General features: G+C 50.6%; 2 protein-coding genes across 5 annotated transcripts; both read left to right on the top strand.

Moving 5' to 3' along the window:
- Positions 1 to 720: 720 nt before the first annotated feature.
- GFOD2 (Gfo/Idh/MocA-like oxidoreductase domain containing 2) lies at positions 721 to 12,698 on the top strand. 2 transcript variants are annotated; one of them, XM_054640738.2, is made up of 3 exons: positions 721 to 859; positions 5,860 to 6,207; positions 10,441 to 12,698. In XM_054640738.2, exons 2-3 carry the CDS (start codon positions 5,949 to 5,951, stop codon positions 11,337 to 11,339), a joined length of 1,158 nt encoding a protein of 385 aa, XP_054496713.1. In that variant the 5' UTR covers positions 721 to 859; positions 5,860 to 5,948; the 3' UTR covers positions 11,340 to 12,698. The 2 variants fall into 2 exon arrangements, with proteins under 2 accessions (XP_054496713.1, XP_077041178.1); XM_077185063.1 differs by lacking the exon at positions 721 to 859 and adding an exon at positions 1,890 to 2,932.
- Positions 12,699 to 13,735: 1,037 nt separating this feature from the next.
- Positions 13,736 to 25,546, top strand: ENKD1 (enkurin domain containing 1). Of its 3 annotated transcripts, XM_054640810.2 has the most exons (8): positions 13,768 to 14,288; positions 17,987 to 18,093; positions 18,366 to 18,590; positions 19,668 to 19,840; positions 21,967 to 22,128; positions 23,184 to 23,353; positions 24,190 to 24,326; positions 24,790 to 25,194. In XM_054640810.2, the coding sequence occupies exons 2-8, from the start codon at positions 18,009 to 18,011 to the stop codon at positions 24,948 to 24,950; spliced, it is 1,113 nt and encodes a 370-aa protein (XP_054496785.2). In that variant the 5' UTR covers positions 13,768 to 14,288; positions 17,987 to 18,008; the 3' UTR covers positions 24,951 to 25,194. The 3 variants fall into 3 exon arrangements, with proteins under 3 accessions (XP_077041137.1, XP_054496784.2, XP_054496785.2); XM_077185022.1 differs by lacking the exon at positions 23,184 to 23,353 and having other exon boundaries at positions 13,736 to 13,883; positions 24,790 to 25,546; XM_054640809.2 differs by lacking the exon at positions 23,184 to 23,353 and having other exon boundaries at positions 13,765 to 14,288; positions 24,790 to 25,546.
- The last annotated feature ends 598 nt before the right edge of the window (positions 25,547 to 26,144 follow it).

The following is a 26,144-nucleotide window of genomic DNA, read 5'->3' as shown; positions in this document are numbered from 1 at the left end:
ACAGGGTGCCCCGTATCAGCAGCAGCTACACCGGGCACTACACGATGTCCACAGCAACAGGGAGGCTGCAGAGTTCCTCAGGAGCTCCCCACTCCCTTGAAGCTCACGAGGGAAATACAGAACGGGCCACCAAGGTTTTCCTCTCCCAGCTGCTGGGAGCCGGCGAGCAGCCGTGCGAGGCTGGGGAGGATGAGGAGCGCTGTGAGGAGCGCTGTTTTCAGCCGGCCCGCGGTGGCTTTACAGAGCTCTTCCTTGGGCGTCGTGGTGCTCTGCCCTCCGCAGGGCCGCCAAAAGCGATCCTGCCCTCAGCCCGAACCTCACAGCACTGTGAGGGGGTTGTTGAGGGGGCTGACGGGGGCACATCGATCTGAGGCCCCTGAGCCCTCACGGAGCTGGGCTGGGTACGGAAGGACCACCGTCAGAGCAGCTGGTGCTGATGCCACCGAGCATGAGGTGCTGCAGACACCGGCCGTGTCCCGGGCTCCCTGAGGCACAGCACCGTCGGGAGGCGGCCGCCCCTCAGACCAGCTCCGGGCACAGCTCGAGAGCCCAGAGCGCCTCACCGCTGCACACCACGCTGCTCTCCCATTGGCTGTTGTCTGTGTCCGTCACCATAAGCCCCGCCTGTTCGCCCATCTCCGGCCGCACGATTGGCTGTCCCTCACGCGGCATGTGAAGCCCCCCAGGGCGCCGCCATGCTGGGGGCCGCTGCCCGGCGGAGGGGCGGTGCGACGCTGGGCTGTAGCGCATGCGCGGGCCGGGCAGGGCCGCCGCCCCGGGAGCGCGCGGCCGCCTCGGGAGCGCGCCCGGCCCGAGGATGCGCCAGGCGGGACAACCCCGGTGGCCCGGCCGGGCACAGGTGAGGGCAGCTCGGACCCCTCGAGTGCCCCGGGCTCCTCCGCTGTCCCGGGGCCGCTGGGCGGCGAGGGGGGCGCGCTCCTGCCAGAGGGCGCGGGGCCGGGAGCGGCCGGGGAGGGGCCGGGGGTACCAACTCTGTGTGGGCCGGTGAGGTGAGGGGGGCCCGTCCCGCCCAGATCCCTGACGGGGGAGGCCTGGTGAGGTGAGGCGAGGTGAGCCCTGCCCTGTTGCAGAGGTGAGGCGAGGTCAGATGAGCTCTGTCCCGTCCAGCCCCGTGAGGAGCCGCACACGGGGAGCAGCTGCCCGAGCCCCTGTGCCCCGGGCACACAGAGAGAGTGTGTGGGCCGTGCCAGCGGCATCCCGGGGCTGCCATGGCCTGCCACGAGCTTTGCATCAAGGCCGGTTTGGTTTCCCAGGGTGTTCCCGCTGCTGCTGTCTCCGGCACGGTCCTCACTGCCACCTTTGGCCTCGGGCGGCATCTGTGGGAAGAGCCGTGCCTGGAACGGGGCCTTTGCTGCCGTACGTGCAGACCAGGAAGGACAGAGTGCTGTGCCGGGCTTGTCTCCAGGTGTGGTGGGAGCTCCTGCAGGCTGTGGACTCGTGGGTTATCGCACAACCCGCTGGCACTGAATCAAAAGCACGTTTAGTAAAGAAAGCACGTCAGTTTTGACATCGACAAGTGAACCATTCCATACACAGCCTCAAGTATATTCGTGCCGGAGGGCAGAAGTGTTTGCTGGTGTGCTCCTCCACCATGTGCCTCATCTCTCTTGGAACCCAAAGGGAACTTTTCAGGATAAGTTGGAGACATGTGAAAAGCTTTCTCTTTATGCAGAGTCAGTGCTACCCTGGCCAGCACCTTTCTGAACAGGGGCTGTTATTTTCACTACCTTTGGCCATCTGTAATGGCCCACAGCAGTTTCTGGGCCCTGTGATCCTTGACTGACAATCTAGCTTTTGAGACTTCTGCCTTTGGAGCTCCCAGACTGCTTCAAAATGGAATTGAATGGGATGCTGTAGGTTTTTCATTGCACTGGGTCACAAACTTGTTGTTGCTATGTGTACCAAAAGAGTCAAAAAGCTCCTTTCTATGACCAGGATGGGACTTCAAACTCACTGTGAAATTCAGCAAAAATGAAGGTGTTTTGTGGCCACCAAAAAAAGGAATGGCAGAGCTCTGCTTCTATTGGAAAATTTAAGTCAGAATGATGTTGCAGGATTGATTGTTTAATCTCTGTTAAAAAGAGATTGATTTTTATCTCCTGACATGCAAGATACCTGTTGCAGTCTGGTTTCAGTTGCCCATAAAAGCTCTGCCTTTTGTGTTTTTTGGGGGAGGGTTCTCATTGAAGTGTTCATTCCAGTGTTTGACTGCTGGAGAGGTTGATGCACTAGGATTTTAATTTTTAGAACTAATTTGCTGAGGCTTGTGTGAAGGTTTGAGGCTTGGTGAGTTCTAAAGTAAATATGTAGAATTTGTACCTAATTCTAAGATGATGTTAGTACCAGTTTCAGGCATTTCTTTCTCAGAGCTGTTCCCATGCTCTGCCAAAACCAGTTTTCTCTAGTTTTCAGTTCCATGCTAGATGTGACTTCTGTGCTTTCAGTGAGCCTCAGTGGATAGACAAGAGTCTCTCTTTTCACTCCCTGTAAATGAAAAATATCCAAATATCTGCACTGTCTCATGGCAAGGGCACTTCAGAACTTTAAAAAGTCTGCTGCAGGGAGCCACCTCCTTCAGATTGTTTTGATCCAGCCTTGTCTGAGCTCCATTTGGTGTGCTCTTATGTGGTGAAGGACAGTGAAAATTTTGGTTTTCTCCATCCTAAGCCACTCTTGACTTTATTACTTGTGATGTCTCTTCCAAACTGAGGAATCTTTCCTTGCTCAGATCTTCCTTTACAGGAGAGTTTGGTGCTTTTGATCACCTCTGCAGCCCTTGCAGTTCTGCTCCCCCTTGCTTAGAGGAGAAGTCCCAGATGTGCACGCAGAGCTCCAGACGATGGTGCTCTGGGGACTTCTGTGGCAGCACCGTGCTGTTCTCCTGAGATCCCTGTTCCTTCTCCCCAAACTGGTAATTACAGCTGCCTCTCCTCAGCAGTGGCCTTTTTCTGACATGGAGGGTTTAGGCTGTTTCCTCAGGGTGGCCTGGGCTGGAATCCCTCTCCTGCCAGCCCTGGAGTGTGTCTGCAGTGTGTGTGTGTGTGTGAAGGCTGCAGTACCCACGTGTAGCCCTTTCTAAAAGCTCTCTCAGCTCAGTTCTGCTCGTGCTCTGTGATTTCCCTGTGTAAGGATTGGCTTTTTGCTGCCCTTCAGCACCCACATCCACCCTGCTGTGCCTGCCCTGCCAAACCAGCACTTCCCAGCTGGTAAAAGTCTGGGGGCTGCAGGTGGCTCTCGGGAGAGGGAAGAGAAGCTTGTCCTGTGCTCAGGGCCACTCTGCAGAGCCTGGTGGCTGCTGTGTTTGGGGTCTCCAGCCCTGTGGGGCCCTTGGACCATGCAAGCTGTGTCTCCATTCCCAGAGAGCTCAGGCTGCCCTGCTGGAAGTCATTGCTGAGGCTGGGTTGGCCACTTGTTGCTTTGTGCTGGTGACCTGAAGTTCTTGTAGCATCAGGCACTGGTGCATGGTAGCTCATCACCAGATTTTGTAGGTTTGTGCCAGTAGCTCCCAGTGATACCAATGTAGAAGCATGCTATCTTTTGGGATAAATGAGTTTAAGATTAATTCCACTTGACTGAGATTATTTTTAAGAGGCAGCTGGATGGAAAACAGGGAAGAGTAACACTTAAACTGAGTGATTGTTACAGAAATCAGCTTATCTGAGTAGCAGGAGCCTCCTGTTGCACATACTGAGGTGTTCTCCTGGAGCATTTTCAATTAATTCAGCCTTTTCTAAACTGTTGTGGTGTTGTGTGAGTTATACACATCTGTGTGATCTGTGCAAGCAGGGACACACTCACCTGGTCTGTGTTCCACCTCACTTTGTGTCCCTTCCAACAAAGATGTTCTTGCTGCTGTAAGAATTTTTAACTCTTCCAGACCATAAACTGCTAAACAGATTTGTGGGGACTTCAGTAGTTATGCCTGCTGTCCATCCAGTTGCAAGGGGTTTTGGGTTTGTTTTTTGTTGTTTTTTTTTGTTTGTTTGTTTGGGGTTTTTTGTTTGTTTGTTTTTTGGGTGATTTATATAAAACAAGCCTGGGTAGAAGCCATCCTCCTTGCCAGTATCCCAGGGTCCCACCCTTTTATGTAGACTAGTAAATATTTTCAAGATCCTTTTGAGCTTTGTCACTGCCTTGTTTGAGTGTTCTGCTAAATGTTGGATAAAAAGGAGTTTATGCCAATGAACGTTGTTCATTTTTATAAAGAATGACAGTGACAGTATCACAGCAAATGCTACATCACACAGAATAAGGAAAAACATACTGAATTAATTAAGTAAATATTTCATAAGCTGTTTTATAGCATCTGTAAACATTTCTGCATTTTGCAAGATAAATATTCTCAAGAATTTCTGTTTTCTAGTTTTGTGTCTGCACTACAGAAATACCTGGGAATTCAGTCAGGGTTCAGTTTTATGGCACAAGCTGGGCAGTGCAGGCACCCCCAGACTGATGAGATGCTGATTGCAAAACAAAGCCCTTGCACTGGGAGTAGTTCCACTTCTGTGCTGCTACTGCCCAGTGCTGTCTCAGGGTTTGCTTCATGTCTTGTAACTGAATGTGAGTATCTTGGGATGGGGAGATGAGTAACTCTGTTTCTGAAACAGGCCATGATTCTTGCTGCTTTTAGGTGTCTTTTCCAGAGGTGTTGATGTGGTGCTGCTACCAGTTCTCTTTTTAAATATGGTCTTTGGTTTTTCATTGTAAGCTTCTAATGAAAACTGAAATCATCATGTTTTTCTCTCATAAAAAAAAAGTCAAGAAAGGTCAAGTGGGTGTAGTAGATGAGAATTCAGAAAGGCACAGAACAAAAGCTGTGTTTTGTAGGTTTCTGTGGTGTCAGAGATTGAGGAGATTTCTGACATCTCTCCTTGCAGCCGGTGCTGAAGGCAGTTTGGCCAGGTGTGCACAGCAGCAGGTAGGGATTGAAGGAATTCATTTACCAGGAAATATTTGGAAGAACAAAAGGAGCGTGACTTGACCAATAATTTGTGTGTAGGGAATATAATAATTCTGTGCAAACCCTGCATTCCTGGAGGTTAAGTGGCATTGGCAGGAGGAGACATTTTTAACTGTCCTGAGGGAAGCTTTTAACTACCCACGGTGGACACAGAGGAGCGCCCTTCTCCTTTCAGCAAGCAGATTGCTGTGTATTTAAACACTGGCATTCCCTCTCCTTGTAGGCTTCTCCTCCCCAGGCAAAACAAGCTCACTGAGTCCAGGCTTTCCCCACCGGACATATTTTATAAATCTTCTCTAGACTGACTTATCTATATGCCATAAAATTGTTAAGGTCCAAGTAGTTGTTTTCAGTTTGTGTATTTAATTTGGAAGAAAGATTTATGTGTCCCAAAGCATGTCTATTATTTCCAGCTATTTCAATTGGTCTAATAAAAGATATTACCTCATCTCACAAACCTTTATCTCATTTAGGAGCTTACATCATCACAAATAAAGCAGCACTGCTTTTACTGCTGGTGTGACAGACTCCATGTCCTGTCCTCTGGGTGCTTCCTGCCACTCCCAGTTTGTGCCTCTCTGTGTCTGGTTTATCCTGCATTCTTGGGTGTGTTTCTGTCCCCATGGGCTGAGTTTTGAAGGTGAGGAGATGACTCTCAAGCTGCTTTCTTACCATTCTTCTGCAATTGGTTTGTTAGGTTTGTCCCTTAATACTCTGTCTCTATAGATTGCACTTTTTGGGGGTTTTGGTTTTTGTCATTAGGATGTTTGAGAATGTTGAAAGCCATACAAAGGACAGAAGGAGGCATTCAGGGTAGGTGTGTTTGATACCACAATGTGCCTTTTCCTGATAATGACTTGCAACTTTTCCCATTTTAGGAGCTGTGGATGGAACACCGAGCGGAGGAGCCGAACATTTTACTGAAGGCCTGTGTGTAGACCCTGATGCTTGAATGAATGAATGAAGAATGAAAATGCTCCCTGGAGTGGGTGTGTTTGGAACTGGTAGTGCTGCCCGGGTCCTGGTACCCTTGCTGAGGGCAGAAGGCTTCTCCATTGAAGCTCTTTGGGGCAAGACTGAGGAGGAGGCCAAGCAGCTGGCAGAGGAAATGAACATCTCCTTCTACACCAGTCGCACTGACGATGTCCTGCTGCATCAGGACGTGGATTTGGTCTGCATCAACATCCCTCCACCACTGACTCGGCAGATTGCTGTGAAGGCTCTAGGTACCTGTTTATCCTTGGAGTTGCACCAAAAATCTGTAGCTTGTTGGCAGATTGAGATTGGAGGCTGTTAGCCCAGCACAGTTCTGGTTGCACCAATGGGCAAATGCAGTGCTAAGCATTTTGTGTGGCATTTGTGAGAAGGATACCTGGGTTTTTTTTTTGTAAAAATACTGTTAATAATTGCTTATAGATCTGCTTGAACCAATTAGGCTAAAATACTTTGCTTGGGTCAGACTGAAGTTATGGTAGGGAGTTTGTAATAAAAAATCAGCTGTATCAGAGACAATAATGAGAGGGTAAATGGCTTTATGCCCATTAAAAAAACCCACAGCAACAACCGAATAAAAAAACCAACCCCAAACCAAAAACCTAAACAAATTGTTTAATTCATTTTAAATTTTTAGAAAACTGACATTTGCCTGGAAGGGGAAGGTTGTTCAGCTCTGCTTTATGCTTTCTCCACAAGTAAATCAAACTTGCAAGTTGAAAGCCTTTGAAAAAATATTTGTATGCACTCAGTAGAATCTTGTGAATTAGGAGCTAAGAGATGCTGTTTTAGCTGTGACTCTGGCCACTATCTGGACCACTCTTGGCACATCCATGTCCATGGCAGGCTGATGTGGTCCCAGGTGGAGGAATCCTTCTGCCTGCCTCAGGAGGGCAGATGCTGGGGACAGCAGGAGGAATCCAGCTAGATGAGAAAGAAGGGATGACACCCCAGACTGGTTGGGCAGGGAGATGGGAGCCAACTGCCCAGGCAGCCTGACATTTCTAATTCCCCAGTGGGTGACTTTGTAGTGTTAATGTCCTCTCCTGCAGTGCAGCGTGGGTGTCAGTTTGCGTGTAATTCTGTAAGTAACAAGGGTGATATTTTTACTGTGTTTACAGGAGATACACGAGTTAATTTTAGGACAGGTAATCTCAGACCATGTGAGCCAGGGTGGTTTGTTGTGCCTCTTTTCTCTACAGTAATTTCTTTTGGAAGTAAACAAGTTCCTGGACAAACATTTGCAATGCCACTTAGGTATGCAGAGTGAGATTTCAGGCTTTTTTTTCCTTTTCTTTTTTATACTGTTAGATTTGTTTGTTTACCTTGTTAGAGTACTGTCCTTTGAATTTTAAGGTATTCTGATTTTTAAATATTTGAACTGTAAGTTAGAATTTATCTCTTCAAATATGCTAAAAGCTCTTTAAAGCACTTGTTAGGTAATATGCATTTCACTAGGTCTTGTGGCTCTTGATGATCAGATGGGCTAAAAAGGAGAGGATCCATTCTCTGATGGATTATTAACTAAAAAGGGATTGGGATTTCTTAATTGAAGGCTGGGAACCCATAAGATGACATTATCCAGAGGAGGAAAGGGAGGTAAAGCTGGTGCAGAAATACAGAGGTTGTGTGTTTGCTTGAATGCAAATTTAGGAAGTGTAAGGCTGAAAAGGCCAGGGAGGAAGCAGGAGAGGGTAACAATCCCTTCCTCTGTCCTGAGATGTTCTGGACTGTAAACTGATGCAGACATCTCAGGCCAGTGTGGTGCTGACCTTGCCTTTCAGCTCTCCAGGTTCACTGCAGTGCTATTTGCAGGTCTGCTGCCCAGTATATTGTGACTTATTAAAGCCAGTGTTGGGTGGTTTCCTGTGCCTGAATGTTCTGAAGGAACACAGAACCAGGGGAGGGCCAAAGGTGGCAGCAACATATTTTTTTGGAAGTTGAGCTTGATACAATGATGATTATAATCAGAGGATTATTTGCTGTGAATTGTTTATAACAGGTTGGTGTTTACTTGCCAAGAGACTGGGCTTTAGGAAATGTTTTGTTAGACTTGGTTTGTTTGTTTTAAAGTGGTGACATTTTATCAATTATTTTTTACCTTTTTCTACTTTTTTTAAAAACCTGTGCTTCCATTTGGTAAAGAGGAGAAAACCCCAGTTTTTCTAGGTGGTGCAGTTTCCTTGCCTAAGTTTCTTGCTGACAGGTATCCATGAACAAGCCTGGGGACAAAGCAGTGACACTGATTTGAGTTCATGAACCAGACAGGACAGATCAAAGCCCAGGGGATAGTTCATATTAAAATCAGGGTAATCTTATGGTTTATCTCCACAGCAGGCAAAGCAAGAAGCTCTCTTTAAATTTGTGCTTCTTTTGATCTCAGAGGAACTAAATAAATTTCACCTGATGTCTGTGTTGTGGTTCATGTCCCACAGTTAAATGCACCCATCCATGCTCCCATGTCTCCTGGCTGGTGAGGGCCCCAGCTGAAAATTTTGCAGCTGTGGTTTAGGAAAACAATATGGTACAAAGTTCAGGTTATTCATTACCAAAACAATAGTAACAATCCCAGGGAGGTAAGCTGCACTGCCTTGAAAAACAAAAGGCATGGCCATTACCTTGGTAAGGGACCTTGTAGCTGTCTCTGACTTGGCCCCTGTCCTTGCTTCATGGCCATCTCTGTGAGCCTGGGGACAGCTGGAGGGATGTCCCACTGAAGGCAACAGCAGGATTATCCCAGAGCTGTTGTGTGTTCCCAGGTGTCACCCTGGCACTCTGGCAGTGCACAGTGGGCTGTGCTGAGCTGTCAGTGTGCTGCACTGGCTGCCCTCCCAAAAAAAGGCATCAGACACTTTTAGCTCCTCAGGTGGCTCAGCCTGGGCTGCCACAGCAGGCACAGCACTGAGCAAGGGCAGGGCTGCTCAGCAGAGCAGGGAGAGCCCGGGCTGACAGGGCTGTCCCCAGGCTCTGCTGTCTCTGCTCTCAGTCCCTGCTGCAGGGAGCCAGGGCTGGGCAGCAGGGGAGCAGCACCAGCACAGCACTGGCTGCAGAGCTGTTCCCATGGAGCCAGAGTCTCTTTGGTTTTCTGCAAGCTTTGAAGGGTGCAGGTCTGCTTGGGACACTGTTGAGCATCCCTTTGTTTCTCTGGTGGTGCTTTGCTGTAACCTGCCTGGAGACAAGCACCATTTAAACAAGGCAGATAAACTGGGCTGAAGCAGCTCTAGATGCTTGTCCAGGTGCTTCAGCTAGCCCTGAAAAGTACTGAGCTGAGGGTTGTGCCTTGTCTTGGCAGCAGGACTGGGGACAGAAATGGTCCCTGAAATGGGGGTTACCAATGGACAGCCTGGGTGTCCACTGGGAGTTTGACCTGACTCTTTGGTCATTAAAGCTGCTGTAGACTCGTATCAATACTTTTCCTGCAATTCTTGGGCAGAAACTGAGGTGTGCCATGACTGACATTCAGGTCTGGCATCCCCAGTTAGTGTCTGTAAAAACCATGTTAGGAATAGCATAGTTATTACACTGAAAAATGTTCAGATAATTATTTGATCGGAACAGATATAAAACAGGAAAAAACAGTAAAAGTAAAGCCCTGCCATAAGAAGGAGGATACCAGAAATGTAAGAACTGGTTAAAACTTGTACTGGCATGGTCTTTTGTATTACTTAATTTCTGCTTTACAGTTAGGGGAAGAAAGAGGATTATTGACTGCCCTATTGATTTAGGCTGAGCACCATGTAAAGTGCATCAGGAGCAATAACAGTGCAGTGGGTCAGCTTGGGGGTGCAGCTCTTGTCTGTGTAACTCAGTCACCTTTTGTCTGATTGTACATGCAGGCTGTATATGCAGACCAAAATTATTTGCTTTCTAATTAGAAAGGTTGTTTTAAAACAGTCCACTTACCAAAACATTGTTTCTAATTCTTGTGTTCTGTACACAGAATCTGTATGTATTTCTTTTATATATATACATTATTATATATAAGTAAATTGCATGTCCCATTTATATTAATTAATTTTAAAAAATTGTATAGTGATGGTGAAATACAAAGTGAAAATCAAATCTCCCTTCCCCCCACCTCTTCCCTGCAGGGTACATGGTGCTTTTTTTCTCCTCTGGCTATACAGGTATTCAAATAATGTTTTAAATATACACTCATGTTGTGTCTTGTTTAGATGCCATGTGATGCCATTTGGACATTTATCTTTCATGATGTAAAAATCCTCTCTTTATTTGGAGCCTCCCTCTGTGAGAGTTTGTCAGCTCTGCAACTGGAGCATCTTGGAAACAGCATTGAGTCTTGCTGGACTTGGCATTCCTACTTTAGTTCCCAGATCTTTTCCTTAGAAATTGCATCAGGAAAGCCCAACTCTTAAAATTACCACTTCTTGACAACCTTTGGGGTATCTGGGCACGTTTTGCTCAAGTGTGCTAAATATTGTAATTTTTTTTCATTTGTGCTGCAGGAATAGGGAAGAACGTGCTGTGTGAGAAAGCTGCTACCTCTGTGGATGCCTTCAGGATGGTGACAGCTGCCAGGTACTACCCCAAGCTGATGAGCATCGTTGGCAACGTGCTGCGCTTCCTGCCCGCCTTCGTGAAGATGAAGCAGCTGATAGAGGAGCACTACGTGGGCAACGTCATCATCTGCGACGTGCGGGTCTACGGGGGCAGCCTGCTCAGCCACCAGTACAACTGGATCTGTGACGAGCTCATGGGAGGGGGCGGCCTGCACACCATGGGCACCTACATCATCGACCTCCTGACTCACCTCACCAGCAGGAGAGCTGAGAAGGTGCACGGTTTGCTCAAGACTTTTGTGAAGCAGAACACGGCCATCAGCGGGATCCGCCACGTCACCAGCGACGACTTCTGCGTTTTCCAGATGCTCATGAGCGACGGCGTCTGTTGCACTGTGACTCTCAACTTCAACATGCCCGGCTCCTTCATCCATGAGGTCATGATCGTGGGCTCTGCCGGCCGCCTCATAGCTCGTGGGACGGACTTGTACGGGCAGAAGAACTCTGCTCTCCAGGAGGAGCTGCTGTTCACAGACTCTCTGCCTGTCAACAAGGGCCTTTTGGAGAAGGGCTTCAAGGACATCCCTCTGCTTTACCTGAAAGGAATGGTGTACATGGTGCAAGCCCTGCGGCAGTCTTTCCAAGAGCAGGAAGACCGTCGGACGTGGGATCATAAACCTGTGGCTATGGCAGCCTCTTTTGAAGATGGCCTGTACATGCAGAGTGTGGTAGAGGCCATCAAGAAATCCAGTAGGTCAGGTGAGTGGGAGACTGTGGAGGTGATGACTGAGGAACCAGATGCCAACCAAAACCTCTGTGAGGCACTTCAAAGAAATAACTTATGAACATTCCTACCTTGGAAAATACTACTTCTGGCTGTAATGTAAAAAAAACCCAGTTTTTAAGATATGTAGATTCTTATTTAATAGCCTGAGTTTCTTGGTTTTTTTAAACATGTAAAATATGTTCTCATAGGAACAGTTCTGGATTAAATTGTTTGAAGAGTTTTAAATGTTTCTGTTTTTTGCAAACGTTTAATTTTTGTCTTGGAGACTGGTAGGAAAACTTGAATTGCCCTTTGCACTTGCAGTGAAGTGAATTGTGGAATCTCTGCCATTGCATGGCTTGGAAATGGGACACGACCCCTGTTGCACAGGTTGCTGATTTAACCATGAGAGCACGTAGAGCAAGATCAGGGAGTATCTGTTGTTCAGATGCCTTTTTCCTGTCTCTTGGAGTTTTAATCCTCAGTTTGTAAAATTTTAGAAAATAGTTCAGTGATGTGACAAGTCTCTGAACTCCTATAGGACAAAAAGTAGAAGGAATGGATTAAAGTCAGTAACATACAGATCAGCCTTTTGGCTTCCTGTGTGTGGTGAATGTCTTTCAAATTTATTCAAACTGATGTTTTATTAAATGATACTATAATTCTCTGTTGTTGGTGTCTTGGCAAGAAAATATTCAGGAAGTCTGTGATGCATTGAGCTATTCTTCCATATCTGTAGACATTATTCCTTCTGCTCAAGAGGCTGCCTGCATCCAGCAGCTGTTTTTCCATAAGCTCTGTGCTTATGTCAGTTGTGTTTACTGCCTGGCAGCACCAGTGCCGTGCCTGTGGGGCCAGGTTCTCATTTCTGTGACTGTTACTAAATAAATGCCTCCCTGGGTCATGGGACTGCCACAGTGTTGTGGGTAACAAAGTTGTACAGCATGAACCTTTCAGGGACCTGAAAGTGGAAGGAAGGAGGTATTTCCTACCTCTTGCAGCTCTCTTCATGTGCTGGCTGGGTAACCGTCACACTACACACATCCTGATAGTTGAGAGAGCAGGGACTGAACTGCCATGGGTAAATGTGCTCTGGATCTCAAACACTGGCTATTAACCCTCTGGGCCAGCCCATCTTCACTCCCTCCTGCAGCTGGTGTCCAGTGGAGAGATTTGTTGGCAGATGATGGGGTGGGAGTTCATTCCTTTTGAGAAATGTTTCTCTCTGAGGCAGGTATGTGGAAAGGATAGTCTAATTTTACTACATTTGTTTTGTGTACTTGAAAGCTTTTTTTTAAAATGTATTTCCCACTAAATTGTAACCCTTTGTATTTATGTATATTAACATGCACGCTGCTGTTCCATAAGCTGGACCTTCCTGAAAAGTATCATGTTTTCTACAGAAATAAAAAGTTGTGTTTGTTGAGGGAATTCTCTATGCAGCTGTGTGCTTGTATTTGATTTGGTCAAGCTAAAACCATCTTAATAAAAGTAAACAGGAGAGTCAGAGCTGGGACTCCATATCTGGTGAGTCCTTCCCCACTTATTGTAGAAGTTGCCAGAAGACCCCCAGTAAGAAGCAAAATCCTTGCAGTATTGATGGGACCACTTTCTTTGCTTGGTGTATAAATTAGGTATTTACCTTTGGATGTTTACTTTCCAGAGACAAGTCTACTGCTGTGCTGCTTTAAAGCATGGCTGCTCTTGTGCTCTGCACATTCTCATCTCTACTGTAAGCTGTGTGAAGGAAGTGCATGGTTAGATTGGATATTAGGAAAAGGTTCCTCACCCAGAAGGTGGTTGGGCACTGGAATAGTCTCCCCAGGGAAGTGGTCATGGCCTCTGGGAGGCACAGGGTGAGATTCTTGGGGCTGTCCTGTGCAGGGCTGGGAGTTGTACTCAATGATCCTGCCACGGGTGTGAGCATCTACTGCCTGTGGAGTCTGTGCTATGTAAAAGGGATGAGACAATGTGTCCTGAGCTCACCTGGCACTCACCACCTTCATTCAGATAGAAGAGCCCTGACTGTTTTCATACCATTTTGGGGTCTGTTTTGAAGCTGTCCTTCTGGAACTGAGAACCTTCCTTTGTGCCTTTGTCATTAAGTTTGTACTGGGCAGAACAAATCTAAAGTACAGCTCCTTGTCTATGGGAAGAAAGAAGCACAAAACATCTCCGGACGATCCCAGTGAAGGAAGGAGGGAGTCGAGACTGCTGGGTGAGAAAGAGACACAACGGCAGAACTGTGCGGAAAGGTGAGAGGGGCCTCTGTGGGCTGGCTGCAGCCTGAGGCTGCCCTGCTCGGGCAGAGCGGGACGGTGACCGCAGGAGCGCCCGTTTGGGCGAAGCGGGTTCCAGCCTGGATCACCCCGCGCAGTCCCTGTGTGTTTAATGCAGATATTGTGCATGACGGGCCGGGGGCTCGGTGCCCCCGTGTGCTGCGGCTGCCCGGGCACAGCCGGCGGTGCCGAGGGAGCAGCGCCGGGGGCCCTCGGGGCCGGGCCCGCCCATCCCGGCGGAAGCGGCGGTTGCCGGGGAGCCGCGGGGCCGGGCCGGGCCTCGGCTGCCGGCGGGCCCAGCCCAGCCCGGCCCGGCGGGGAGCGCTTCTCCGCGGCCTCCCTCGGTGAGTCCTCTCGGGGCGGCCGCACAGGGCCCTGCCCGGCCCGGGGCCGCCCGCCGGGGCTCGGGAGCGGCGCAGGCCGGGGACGGCGGGAGCCGGGCCGGGAAGCGCCGGGCCCAGAGCAGGGGCAGCGCCCGCGGGGGGAGGCCACGGGCCCCCGTCACCGCGGGACTGCGCTGCTGGCAGCGCCCCCGAGCCCCGGAGAAGGGAGCCAGAGGGTCCCCAGCGGTGTCCGGTCCCCAGCGGTGCCCGCTGTCGCTCAGCGGTGCCCGGTCTCAGCACGTGTTGATCTCGGGGCCGGTGTTGATCTCCCGTGCCAGCCCGGCCGAAGGAGTCGGGGCTCCCACACAAGCTCCAGCCTCAGCACCGGGCTCGTCCGTGCATCCCAGAGGAATCGCACGCCTTGAGGTGAGGCTCCGTGCCCTCATCTGTGCTTGCCCTCCGGAGAGGACTGGGCTGCAGCTCTGTGATACCCACAGCGAGCACGGCCCTCGTTCAGCTCCTGCCCCAGCCGCTGCAGGAAATGAAATGCGTCTGACTCCCTGGGCAGACTGTCCAAGCCGGCTTTATTCCTTAAGAGCTGTTGGTAGACACCAGCTCCCAGAAATGCAAATGCCAGTGTCACATCTGGCTGTACCTGTCCCTGTGTTTTCAGAGAGACAAAAGGAAAAATGGGTCTTTGAGACTGGCAGATGGGGAAGAGCTGGTGAGACCCGGGGAAACTCACTTGGGGAATATTAAAAGGCGACTATTAATCTCTCCCGTAGCAGTCAGCAAGGACAAGGCTTAGGCACGGACAAAAAACCACTGGTAGGTTCACAGCACATTGACCTCTGGTCCTGACTCCCAGTTTTTCGGGAGGAATGGTCTCAGATCCATTGGTGCTGTTTTGGTGCAGCCCTCGGGCGTGGAAGTTATCCTGATGTGACTTTCCATTTCAGCTAAAACAGTTGAGGAAGGAATCAAACATGCAAGACCAGCTGCACGGAGATTAGCCCTTTGATTTGCTGCAGATGACTTGCTCTGCTTATCACAGCTTATCACAACCGTGGGATGTTTTTTCCCATGCTTTTTGCAGAGATTGGCTCATGAAGGCAAGAAGCTGGGCTGGCATCAGCTCTGTGTGTGGTAGCAGCTTCCTGGCCAGGGACCCAGGCACAGTGAAAATGTCATCTGTGGAAAAGAGGGAATGCTTCAAAGTCAGATGCCAAAGGTTCAAGGCTGTGAAATGCACCTGCCTGAGGCTTGTCTGTTCCCATGTTTTGCAGTTACCTTAACTACTATGCTAAGAACAAGCCACAAAAGGAAGCTGTGGTTCTTACAAGCTCAGTTTACCAGGCGGATAAATAGCATTTTTACCATTTGGTCAGCTGCAGCAAAGGGCACAGAGTTGAGTTAGTGGTTATTAAACTTGCAGACACTCTGGGAGAGAGAGAACTGGAGCCTGCATTGCTTGGCTCCTAGGCCAGCACAAAGCCATGTTCTGATGGAGAAGGGAGCAGCACACTGGGCTGAGTGAGCAGTGTTGAAGTTATTGGGTTACTCCAGCAACTGCGCTGTGCCTCCTGGAGCTGTGCAGGGTGGCTGGGAGCTGGGACTCTTCCCTAGGGAGCCTGCAGGCTGGCTGGGGACAGGAGCAGAGAGGAGTGGCACACACGCATCTGTGTGCCTGGACTTATTCAGCCTGCTTCTGCAGAGTGTGCCTGAATCTCACAGCCTGTGAGTGCATACATGGTGTGTGTCTGGTGGCAGCAGGTCGGGTGCTGCACTGTTGATGTTTAGGTTGCTGATGTAGTGGTAAAGCAGATGCTCTCCTGGGTGCAGGAAAGCCCCCAAGAGGGCTGACCCTGTCCCCTCATCCCTCTCCTCTGTGTTCATAACTCCTGCTGTGTTTCCCTGGTGCTTGCTCCAGTGCTTGTCTGACCCCTCTGTGGATGTAAAAGTCACGTTCCTTTTGGACAAAAGGTTACATGGGCAGAAAACAAACCCAGTGCAAGAAGCGACTTGTTTGGTGCAGGGGCAATTGGCTCAGCACAGGACTGTTGGTGCTGCAAAGCTGTCCCAAGAAACAAAGCAGGTGGGAATGACAGCAGAGGCCATACAGTCCCTCTTGGCAGGAGTGAGCCATGAGGGTCTCCCACTCTGTGCCCCAGCTGGGCCCGTGGCCAGCAGGAGCAGAGCAGCAGCTGGGGAAGTGTGTCCCTGGAAGTCTGGCTGGGACACTGCTGCTGGGAGCTTGTGTCCCTGCTGTCCCCACACGGACAAGGTGCTCCCTATTGTAATGAGGCTCTCTGATCCTGCAGGATCCCATGCCAGAGGTGATGTGACTTGCAAATCAGGGAGTGGGTGTCATTTGCAAGTTCCCTGCAGCAGGGCAGGGTGCAGTTGGGATGTGAAGGTATAAAATGAGCCTTCCATCCCCCGCCTCCCCTCAGCTTGCCTTTCCTCCTCAGTCCCCCGCAATCATTGTCTGCTCTGCTACAGGGCTTGATTTCAGCCTGTCATTTTACCTGTAAATCACTGGGGTGGGACCTGAGTTCAGATCAAGATCAGATGTGCATTTCAAAGCCAGTAGCTGTTCTGGAGTGATCTCATGGTGAACACTTTCTGGGTTTTTTTCCCTCTAGAATAAGAGAGGCCGTTCTGGCTTAGTTGATCCATTATCGAGGAGATTAAATAATACCAAGCCAGCATCCTTTTATCTCTGGCTGAGAGTCTGTGCCTGCTTTTCAGAAATAGCTTTTCCAGAGCAGCTGGCTAGAGGCTGCACATGCATGCTGGTGTGCAGCAGTCAGCACTGCTTGCATTGCCTCTGCTGTTGTGTCCAGGAGATGAATAACAGCATTTTGCTAATGGGTCTCATGTCAACAGGGGTGATTTAGCAGGGAAGACTGCAGTGCATTAGTTGCTATGAGTCAGATTCACTCAGCCTTGCACTGATCCTTTATTGGTTTATAAATTAAACTGCAGATGCTGCGTCCCGTCAGTGCTGGCATGCTGAGGATCCTGAAAGGGGTTCTTCCCGTGGACTTGTCTCAGAAATGTTTAAATTACTGCCTCAGGAGTCAGGGAGTGCAGGTTGTAGCCCCAGCTCTTACAGCAGTGACTCCAGCCAAGCTGCCCTGGTGCCTGTCAGAATTGTGGTGTGACTGTGATGAGGCTCTTGTGACATCTGCTGAGAGCTCATCAGCAGTGTGTGCCTGCTGGGTGGCATCCTGCAGGCTCGTGCTCTGAGCTCTGGGTTTGTTGTAGGTATAAAAATGCTGTCCAGGAGATCTTGGTGAGCAGTGCAGGGAAATTGATGCTGGCTGCTCCTGGTGGAAGGGTCTGTGCTTCTGTCATGGAGAGAAGAGAAACAACAGGGACCCATGTGGGCCATGGCAGGGATCTGTGGCTCTGTGCTGCTTTGAAAAGTACTTCAGAAATGAAAAACATATTCTTCTCTGTTCTCCCCAAGACCTGAGAAACCATCTGGGCTCTTCCCCAGAAATCCAGTCTCTGCCCCACATGGTCCTGGAGGGAAATGTTTTGTCTTTTTGTAAAGTGTTTGTCCTTCTGAGGGTCAGCCCCAGCCTGCTCAGGGGTGGTGACAGCACAGGTGTGTTCTCAGGGAGGATATGGCCATGTGGGGCAGGAGCTTCAGCTTGCTTTGGACAAATTGTGTTTGAACCACAGGAGCCATTTAGAGGGAGCCTGGGTACAAGATAATTCAAATCTCAGGCTAAAAGCTGTCAGATGATGGCCAGCTACCTTGTGTTTCCTGTTCACTCCTTCTGTGTCTGCATTCAGTGTTTCCATCTGGGAGAACAAAGCCACAAAGGATTTTTTTGTACTGAAGGTACCAACATTACAGCAACCGTGGGCATTTTCAGCACTGGTAAAAACACTGACCCACAGCAGGGACAGGGTTGCTGGACCCTTCACCTTCACAGAGTCCAATTTGGGGTGGTTTGTACCTGCAGGACATCTCTGGAGCTGGGGATGAGGTGTCAAATGAAAATCAGGAATTCCCTATACATATATATATATATATATATTAAATGTAGCTTTCCAGTGGCTCAGTGAGCCCTGCTCATTTCTGTTCTGGTGGTTGGTTTCTGTGGCAGAGGCAGAGCACCGTGTGGCAGGATGTGTGAAGGGCCATCCAGGATTTCTGGACCCATTCCTCCAGACCCAGGGCTCTTCCCAGAGTATTACAAACGCCCTCTCTCAGGTGAGTCCTCGATGCTTGGTGCAGGTTTTACTTTGTGCTTTGGTGTGACACAGCTTGATGTTCTTATCCCTTGGTGTCCTCAACAGTCTGTATTCACCCTGGTGAAGGTGCTTCTGGTGGTGACCCTAAAGTATTTTGTACAGCTGGTTGAAAGATGGGAAAGCATAAGCCGGAGGTGAAGAGGGGGTCATCACGTTGTTGGTGGGCTGTGGGTGCAGAAAACTGAGGTAAGATCATTTCCTGACAAGGTTCTCCTTTTTCTTTCCCTGCAGCTCGAGGGAGGCTGGAAGGAAATGCTCAGAGGCTGTTTTTAACCTCCAGCCCCCTGGACACAGTCCCCAGCCCCTGCCTGGCTCTGGGCAGTGCCAGGCAGGCCCAGCCAGCCCCTCGTGTCCGCCCCAGCGGGAAGGAATTCCTGGAGAGGGGACAGAAAGGGACACTCAGCCTCCTGCTGCAGCTCCAGGGCATCTCCCTTGATGGGGGGGTGCCAGCCAAGAGTAAGTACAGCCAATTCACTGCTGGCTTCAGCTGCCTTTGGGACCAGGCATGAAGCATTTGGGGTGGATTCCCAGGATCTGCTGCCTCAGGAGAGCTTGAGCTTCACAGGGCTGGTCACCCCATCTGCAGCTTTTGGCCTGGCAGTGGAGTCACCTGTGCTGGAGCCAGTGATGTTTTGGCTCCAGTTTCAGTTTTAGAATGGGAAGAGGGACTTGAAAAAAGGTGCAAAAAGTAGGACTTCTTTACAGTCAAGTTTCTATATGAATCAAACAAAACCTTGATGTATTGAGGATGTTTGACATGGTGAGTTCCTAGTTGGTGAAGCCAGGCAGGATTTGGGAAGGGTGCCTGTGTATGTGGATGTAAGAACATCTTTGCAGAAAATGTTCCCTTCTCCAGGGCAAGGATGTCACCCAGAATACATTCAGAGGTCCAGGAAGGAGATAAGGTTGAGCCCTGTGTGTCATTTTAATTTATTTCATGTGCTGGCATTGCCCTGAGCTGGTGCCAGTGTGGTAGATGCCACAAGTGCTGTGCCCAAGCAGGGGGGAAACAAATGAGCATCTGGTTATGTCAGCTGAGCTGTTCCCTGCCTTGGGGAGCCAACCCAAGGAAGGATAATTTTTGATTCAAAACCAAAACAAAACAGAGTCCTAATCCATAATCTTGGTTGTGTCAATGTGGGACCATGGCTGATCCTAAAACCAGGAACAGGGCAAGCTCAAGGCTCTGCAGCCCTGTCTACTTCAGAAACACCATGTGAGCTGAGCTGGGAATTCACCTTGCTCTTGAGAGGATGCTTGTCTGGCATGGTCCATACTGGGACAAGGGGAGAACAGGGGAGTCTGTGGACACCAGCAGTGAGCACAGACCTGTTCTGATGCTCACCTGGGCAGGATGGGATCCTCTGGCAGAGGAGTCAGCCTGGGAGTGTGCATCTACAGGGGCAGGAGCAGACATGGTCTGGTCTGCAGGAGAGGGAAGGACTTGCTGGTTCTCTTGGCTCTTGGGCCAGCTTTGGGAGGGATCTGTGGCAGTGTCTGGGAGGTGAAGGTGTGTCTCCCCTTGCTGAGCAGGGAAAGAGGCCAAGGACTACGAGAAGGAAAATGTGAGGCGGATAAAGGAGATTCAGAGGAAGTGCAAGGAGAAGGAGCGAGCCCAGGAGCACAGCCAGCCCAAGCCTGTGAAAGCTCTCTGGAAATCCCAGAAATATGAAAATGTGGAGTCAAAGGTGAAGGCCAAACTGCAGGTTGGTATCTGTGGAGGAGCTCTTGAACTCCCCAGGCTTGGGGAACAGTGGGATGATGGAGACAGGGGAGTCCTGGGGCCTGCAGGGTCTGGGGGCATCTCAGTGCTGAGGCACAATGGGCAGATGTGGCAGTGGGACTGTGAGTGAGAGTGTGGGTTTGGGTCCAGACAGTGATTGCTGCCATAATCCCTGTCCTGCTTTCCCCTCATAGCTGTATTTCCTGCCAGGGGTTGCTCCCATCTGGCTTTTCAGCTTCCCCATGTTTGGGGCAGCACTTCCCTAGGGTTTGTGCCAAAAGGCTGTGGTGTTTTACCCAGAGGTAAGATCAGCAGGCTGCATTGAGCTTCAGTCCATCCATTCCCACCCTCTGGATACACAGTGGGCAGTGTCTTCCATGTGTGAGCATCTTTCCCAAGTGATTGTCCTGGTGAGTAACTGGGATTCACATTCTCTCTCTCTCTCAGGTTCAGAGAATGTGAATCCCACAGATGACCACTGCTCTGGGGGGCACACAGACATCTCCAGGCAGTCAGGGTTGAGGCCTCAGAGATCAGCACAGCCTCTGAGGGTGCTGAGTTGGAGCCTTTAAGTTCCTCCTCATCTCTGCATTCCCTCCCTTTCATCTGTAGCCAGCTTTCAGTGCTAAAATGACATGTATTGATAACAACTGCAAAAATTGGCAAGATGATTCCCAAGCCAGCGGTTCCAAGTGCTGTGTCCCTTTCTCCAGGTGTGTCACCAACCTCTTTGGTATCTGTGACCCTTCCACACACGGGAGCAAACCCACGAGTGCTTCAAGAACACAAGCCCACGCTGTTGTTTGACAAATCCTCTGGGTTAGAGGAAGATTGAGCTCATTTCTGCCTTTGTTGTGGGGAAGGGGGGTGGTCTCTGCGCAGGCAGGCTCTGCGTGGTGCGTTCCCTGTGCTCTGTGTGTTCCTCCAGAGAGGCCCTGGCACTGACTCATGATGCTTTAACTGTTGCTGGGGCTCTCCTGGAGCTGAGGTGTTCCCTGTGAAGGATCTCCATCTTCTGTGGAGCTGCTGCTGCTGCTGCTGCTCAGAGTTTCAGTTGATTCTGCTGGATCTGGATGACTCATGCAGAGTTTTTCTCTGTCATCTGCCCCTGAGGCTGTTAGCTGTAGCAGTTGTCTTGGGAAGGGTTCTGGCAGTCCCAGTGCCCTCGTGGAGGGAGATGGGGCAAGCTGTGAAGCTGTGCCCTGTGCTCCTGAGGTCACAGACTCAACTTTGAGACAGCTATGCTAGGTGAAGGCAATTCTCATAAACTTACCAGAGAGATCCAGATTTGTTGAAACAAGACTGATCATCTTTGGAACATGAGCAGTCTGGGCAGTGCTGAGGGCATCCCATACCCTGCTCCTCACACCAATCCCAGCAGTGTGGCTGCCCAGTCCCACCATCTGTCTGCAGCTCTGCCCAGCTGAATGGGCCAGGCAAGAGGAGATCTTCCCCAGGGAGCTGCAGTTCAGCTGAGACCTTGGGTATTTGTGAAGATCTGGGGTGGCCCTGTGCAGTTCCCATCACTCCCAAGGGCAGAGCAGTGCCCCAGCTGCGTTTCTCATAGGGTCACTCACTTGCCACAGTGCCAACTTTCAGTTTTCAGGGTTTGTTTGCAACAAGACTGTCTGAGATAGTCCCAGACCACCTGCTAGACATCAAGTACTGTCACCCTGTGCCACAGCCTTTGAAGATGCCCCTCAGATGCAATTCCACCAGACTCCTTCACTCTCTGCTCCTTTTTCTTTTTAGAGTGATACAAGCCCAGATTTGAGGTGCTGAGCAGAGCAGCCCTGGAGAACAGCACCTCAGCAGGCAGCCTTGTGCCTCCCTGCTTGATCCAAATTTGCTTCTGCAGAGTTCCCCCCCTGTTTCTTAGCCATTCATTCCGTGGCCAGGTCTGATCTGTTGCTGTTTGTTGGCCTTTGCTGGCTGATTACAGATTCTCTTCCCCCAAGAATTTCTGCAGGCCATGGCAGAAAGTGTGTGCTGTTGTGTGCCTGCTGGAAACCTGTGCTGAGCTCCTGGTTCACCACCCAGACTTGTTTGAGAGGGTTTTTCTTTGCCCCAGCCTCTCTCCACCGATGGATCTTTTCTTGCCTTTCCCAGGAGACCTCTCCACCTCCCAATCCCGAGGCTGTGAATTTCCTGAGGGCGTATTCCCGCTGTGGCTCTGGGATCAAGCCATGCAGACCACTGTCCCCAAGGCCTGGCAGGGCAAAAGCAGGAGCAGACACAGAGGCTCCAGAGGCACAGGGTGCTGAAACCAAGGTGAGTTACACACTGACTGCATCCATCCCAGGCATTTCTGGCATGGAAAATCCATTCTTCTGAAGTGTTGGGGCAGATGTGCTGCGTGAGTAAGGAGATCTGTAAATGCTGTTCCTGGCTGAAGGGAAAGGAGCAGGGTCCTGGTCACTGGGGTAGTGAGATGGATATTCAGGGACTGTTAATTCTAGCTTCATCCTCACTCATAGTTCAGGAGCTCGTGAAGTTCCCTGTGAAAATTCCACCTCCTCATGCCAGCAATCTCAAATCTGCTCTTCCAATGGCTTTGCAGCAGGTCTTGGGGTTTTGGAGGCAGTTCCCACTGTAATCAAAGGAACTGTGGCTTCTGGATGTTAGATAAAAATTTGGGAAATGAGTGTGTGTTTTAGTAAGGAGAGTTAAATCAGCATTAGTAGTTAAACCTTTCAAGTAGTCTGTTTGGGAGGTCCTAAATAGCTCCATGACTCATGTCCTTTTCCCTTGGCAATTGTGAGATTGTCAGTTTGTTGGTTCCTAAATGCCATGAACAACTTAATTAAACAGGACATGATCTACAAAGGAGAAAGACCAGGGAAATCTTAAATGCAAACACAGCCACCTTCTCCACTGTTTTGTCCAGCAGAGGAGCTGTGGTGGAGGTGCTGTCTCTGGGGAAATGCCCAAGCAGCAAAGTTCCTGCTCTCCCAGGTGTTCTGTTGCATTTCTTGGTGAGCTCCCAACCTGTTTTTCTTCTGCCCTCAAAATGCTTCATGGGGACTACATCAAGCCTGAGGTTTTCTGTCTTTCTGGCTTTTAAGGCATGTGGTCATCTTGGGGGCCTTAAAGAGGCCAGGATTAGGCTTGGCTTTAGGTGCCTGCCTTCCCAAAGCATGGCCACAGCTGCTGCCTGTGTGTGGCTGCAGCCTGAGACAGGCTGTGCCGAGGGTCCGCCTGTCCTGCCGTCACACGATCCACTCCCTCGTGTGCTGCATTTCTGCTTTCCCCTCGTGTGGCCAGTGTCAGCTGGCTGTGTGCCTGTGCCCAGCCTGCCCCTGATGCCTGGCTCTCTGTTTTTGCAGATGCAGGTGGAGGGCAGGAGCGTTGACTTCATCAGGCACAACGCGTGCAGCGCCAAGCGGGCGCCGCTGCGCCGCTCGCAGTCCCTGCAGGCGCTGGCCCAGCTGCTGCAGCAGCGGCAGCAGGAGCAGGAGCAGTACAACACCAGGCAAAAGGGACACGTCCCCCAGTAGTAAGTGTGCCCCTCTCTGCTCCATGGGACTGGAACAGGCTTAATGCACCCCTTGGGTGTGTTTAGAGAGATGGGCTGGGCACAGAGGTGCTCCTGCAATGTGCAGCAGTGCCTTTTTCTGTGAATGGGGAGTAAACGCTGTCCCTCCTGCTTTCTTGGCTTAACCAGCCCAGTGTGACAGGGCTCAGAGGGGGTTTTGTCTCCTCCTCCCTTGCTTGCTGTTGTACAATGATGCTGATATGGGGAAGCTCTGTGTGCTTTGAGAAATGTGCTCCTGCCCCTTTGTAGCTTTGTTCCATGTGATGTACCTTTGGCATGGAGAGGTCTGGTTTGGAGAGGCAGAGAGCTCGCTCTGCCTCACAGCTGTTCATCCTGCCTTGGGCCTGGGTTCTGGGGAACATCCAGCTAGTGCTGTGCATTTTGGGGCTCTGCATGGGAAACAGACCCTGTCCTAGGACTGACTGTGGTGCCAGTCCTTTGGCTGGGCTGTCCTCTGTCAGCATCCCTGGCCATGAGCTGCTGTCTGACTTCATTCTGCCATTGACCCACAGATGGTTTGGCGAGGACTCAATGAGCCAGAAATGAGGAGCAGCAGCCCTTGTCTCCAAGGAGCACTGTTGGCCTGAGTGCATCTCTGCCAGCAGCCCTTTGTGCCTGTGGAGCACATTTTCTGGCTCACATATGTGCTTTGAACACGGTGTATCCCCCACCATGAGGGTGTGTGGCTCCCTGGGGTCCTCAGCCAGTGGCATGGAACCTGGTAGGGTTTGAAGGGCACATTCCTGGCCACATCTGCCTGTGCCAGAGGTGCTGACACCTCTCTGCTTTGCCCCCAGCCTGCTGGAGAGGAAGGAGCTGTGGCGCAAGCAGGCGGAGGAGCGGCTGCGGAACCTGCCCGACCCCGACACCCCACCTGGGCACACCCTGATGCCCGAGGGCCAGCGCCTGGAGACCCTCAGCAACCTGAAACAGAGTAAGAGGGAAAAAACCAGCGAATCCAGCTCAGAAAAACAAACAATCCCAGGCAGGATAAGGGAGAAGAGACACAGGGACACATTCCTGCTGCTTGGAGAGTTGCCTGGATTAAAGCATATATAGGCAGGATGTGAGCTGGGTGCTTGGAAAGAGGAATCAGTGTCCTGCAGGTTACAGGACTGGCTCTCTGGAGCACACTTGTCCACCGGACTTGATATCAGGGTGGCTATTGCTCCTAAAATCTTAGAAAGATTTTGGCTGGAAGGGACCTTCAGAGGTCTCTAGTCCAATCCTTGGTTCTCAAAGGTGTAGCAGGTCCCTCAGGTCTTCATCCAGCTGAGGTTTAAATAGAAGGATTCTAGGTCCTTGTTCCAGTGCTGCCATTGTGTTCATAGCTCTAGAAAAAGGGTGGATTTCTTTGCTTTTCAACTTACACAACTTTTTTTTTCCTCTTTTTACAGGCCAGGAGCAGCTGGTAAAGGACCTGGTTCTGCTGCCCATGCGTGGAGACAGCCTCAGGATGCAGAAGAGGCGGGTAGAGCTCGAGAGGAAGCTCTCCCAGATAGACGAGGCAATCAAAATTTTCTCAAGGCCAAAAGTCTTCATCAAGTTGGACTCCTGAGCTGGTGGGGCCAGGTGGGCTGTGCTGCTCTGCCTGAACATCCTTTGTTGCTGGGCAGGAATGGACATCACTTTTTGGGAGGGAAGGAGAAGAAGCCAAGTTCCAGACCCTGGGCCCATGGAGGTGCCAATAACTGGTGTCCAGTGCCCAGCTGGCATCTCTTGCTCACCTTCCAGTGCTGTGTCTTGTCCACAGAAAAGGGAGGGAGATGCCCAAATAAAGGCCCTGCTCAGTGGTCTGGGGAGCATTTGTCTCTGCTGCTTGGCTTCTCACAGATCAGCTCTCTGCTCTGGATCTGTAGCAACATCTCTTTCCTTGTTTTTTCCTACTTCTAGAAACTGGTAGGAGGTCTCTTGTGCTGCTGCCTGTGATATTCCTTGTCATTCTCTTTCTCCTGAGCTGGACCGTGGTCATGGCTCATCCTGAGCACCTGAGAGCTCAGGGGACAGCTTGGGGACAAGAAAGAGGCACAGAGCTTCAGTGTTTTCTGCCCAGGGAAGGGCTGAGCTGTCAGGAGGGTCTGGTCAGATGTCTGGAGAACCTTTGTTGTCTGTGGGGCAGGAGATACTCCAATAAATCATCATTGCCATCTTGCAGTGTGTGTGCAGCTCCCAGTGGGCCCAGCAGGGCCTGAGGAATGGTGTGGGCAGCAGAAACCATCAGTGCAGGCAGCAGGGGATCATGGACTGGAGAATGTGCAAAATCCTGCTGGATCTCCATCCACAGGCTGGCAGGACAGGGCTGCAAGGTGCCATCACATAGGTGAGCTCTCTGCTGCCTTGCCTTGAGATGCCATGCAGGAGCCTGTGCAGACCTTTGCAGGGATTTTGCTGCATGAAGCAAAGAAGCTGTGAGGGATGGCTGGAGGGCTTGGTGCATCTCCTGCTCAGCAGAGGCACAGTGCCACAGCTTGGAGCCACATCCAACTGAATCTGGAGAATCTCCAGGGAGGGGCTTGCCCCCTTCACCTTGCTGGGGCTCTGTCTCCAGACAGTGCTGGCCTCAGGGGGAACACTTTTTCCCCTGAAATCCCATCAGGTTTTCCCTTCTTGCAGCTTGTGCTGTTGCTCCATCTCCATTTGCTACACAGGGTGGATTTGCTACTGTGTGTGGATTTTCCAAGCAGCTGCCTTTTTGCAGGGGTTGCTCCATCCTGGGCAGGATTTTGTGGAGTGGGGATATTGTGGAGTATCC

This window comes from Agelaius phoeniceus, chromosome 12 (assembly GCF_051311805.1).
Source record: "Agelaius phoeniceus isolate bAgePho1 chromosome 12, bAgePho1.hap1, whole genome shotgun sequence".
In the NCBI taxonomy this organism is placed as follows: Eukaryota; Metazoa; Chordata; class Aves; order Passeriformes; family Icteridae; genus Agelaius; species Agelaius phoeniceus.
This window is presented reverse-complemented; position numbering and strand designations above follow the sequence as displayed.

Bases quoted from the DNA above. Each gene is read 5' to 3' on its own strand.
- GFOD2 (XM_054640738.2), top strand. From the start codon at position 5,949: ATGAAAATGCTCCCTGGAGTGGGTGTGTTTGGAACTGGTAGTGCTGCC. The intron at 6,208-10,440 runs GTACCTGTTTAT...TTTGTGCTGCAG, and splicing joins GATTGCTGTGAAGGCTCTAG to GAATAGGGAAGAACGTGCTG.
- ENKD1 (XM_077185022.1), top strand. From the start codon at position 18,009: ATGTGTGAAGGGCCATCCAGGATTTCTGGACCCATTCCTCCAGACCCA. The intron at 22,129-24,189 runs GTGAGTTACACA...CTTTGCCCCCAG, and splicing joins CACAGGGTGCTGAAACCAAG to CCTGCTGGAGAGGAAGGAGC. The intron at 24,327-24,789 runs GTAAGAGGGAAA...CTCTTTTTACAG, and splicing joins CCTCAGCAACCTGAAACAGA to GCCAGGAGCAGCTGGTAAAG.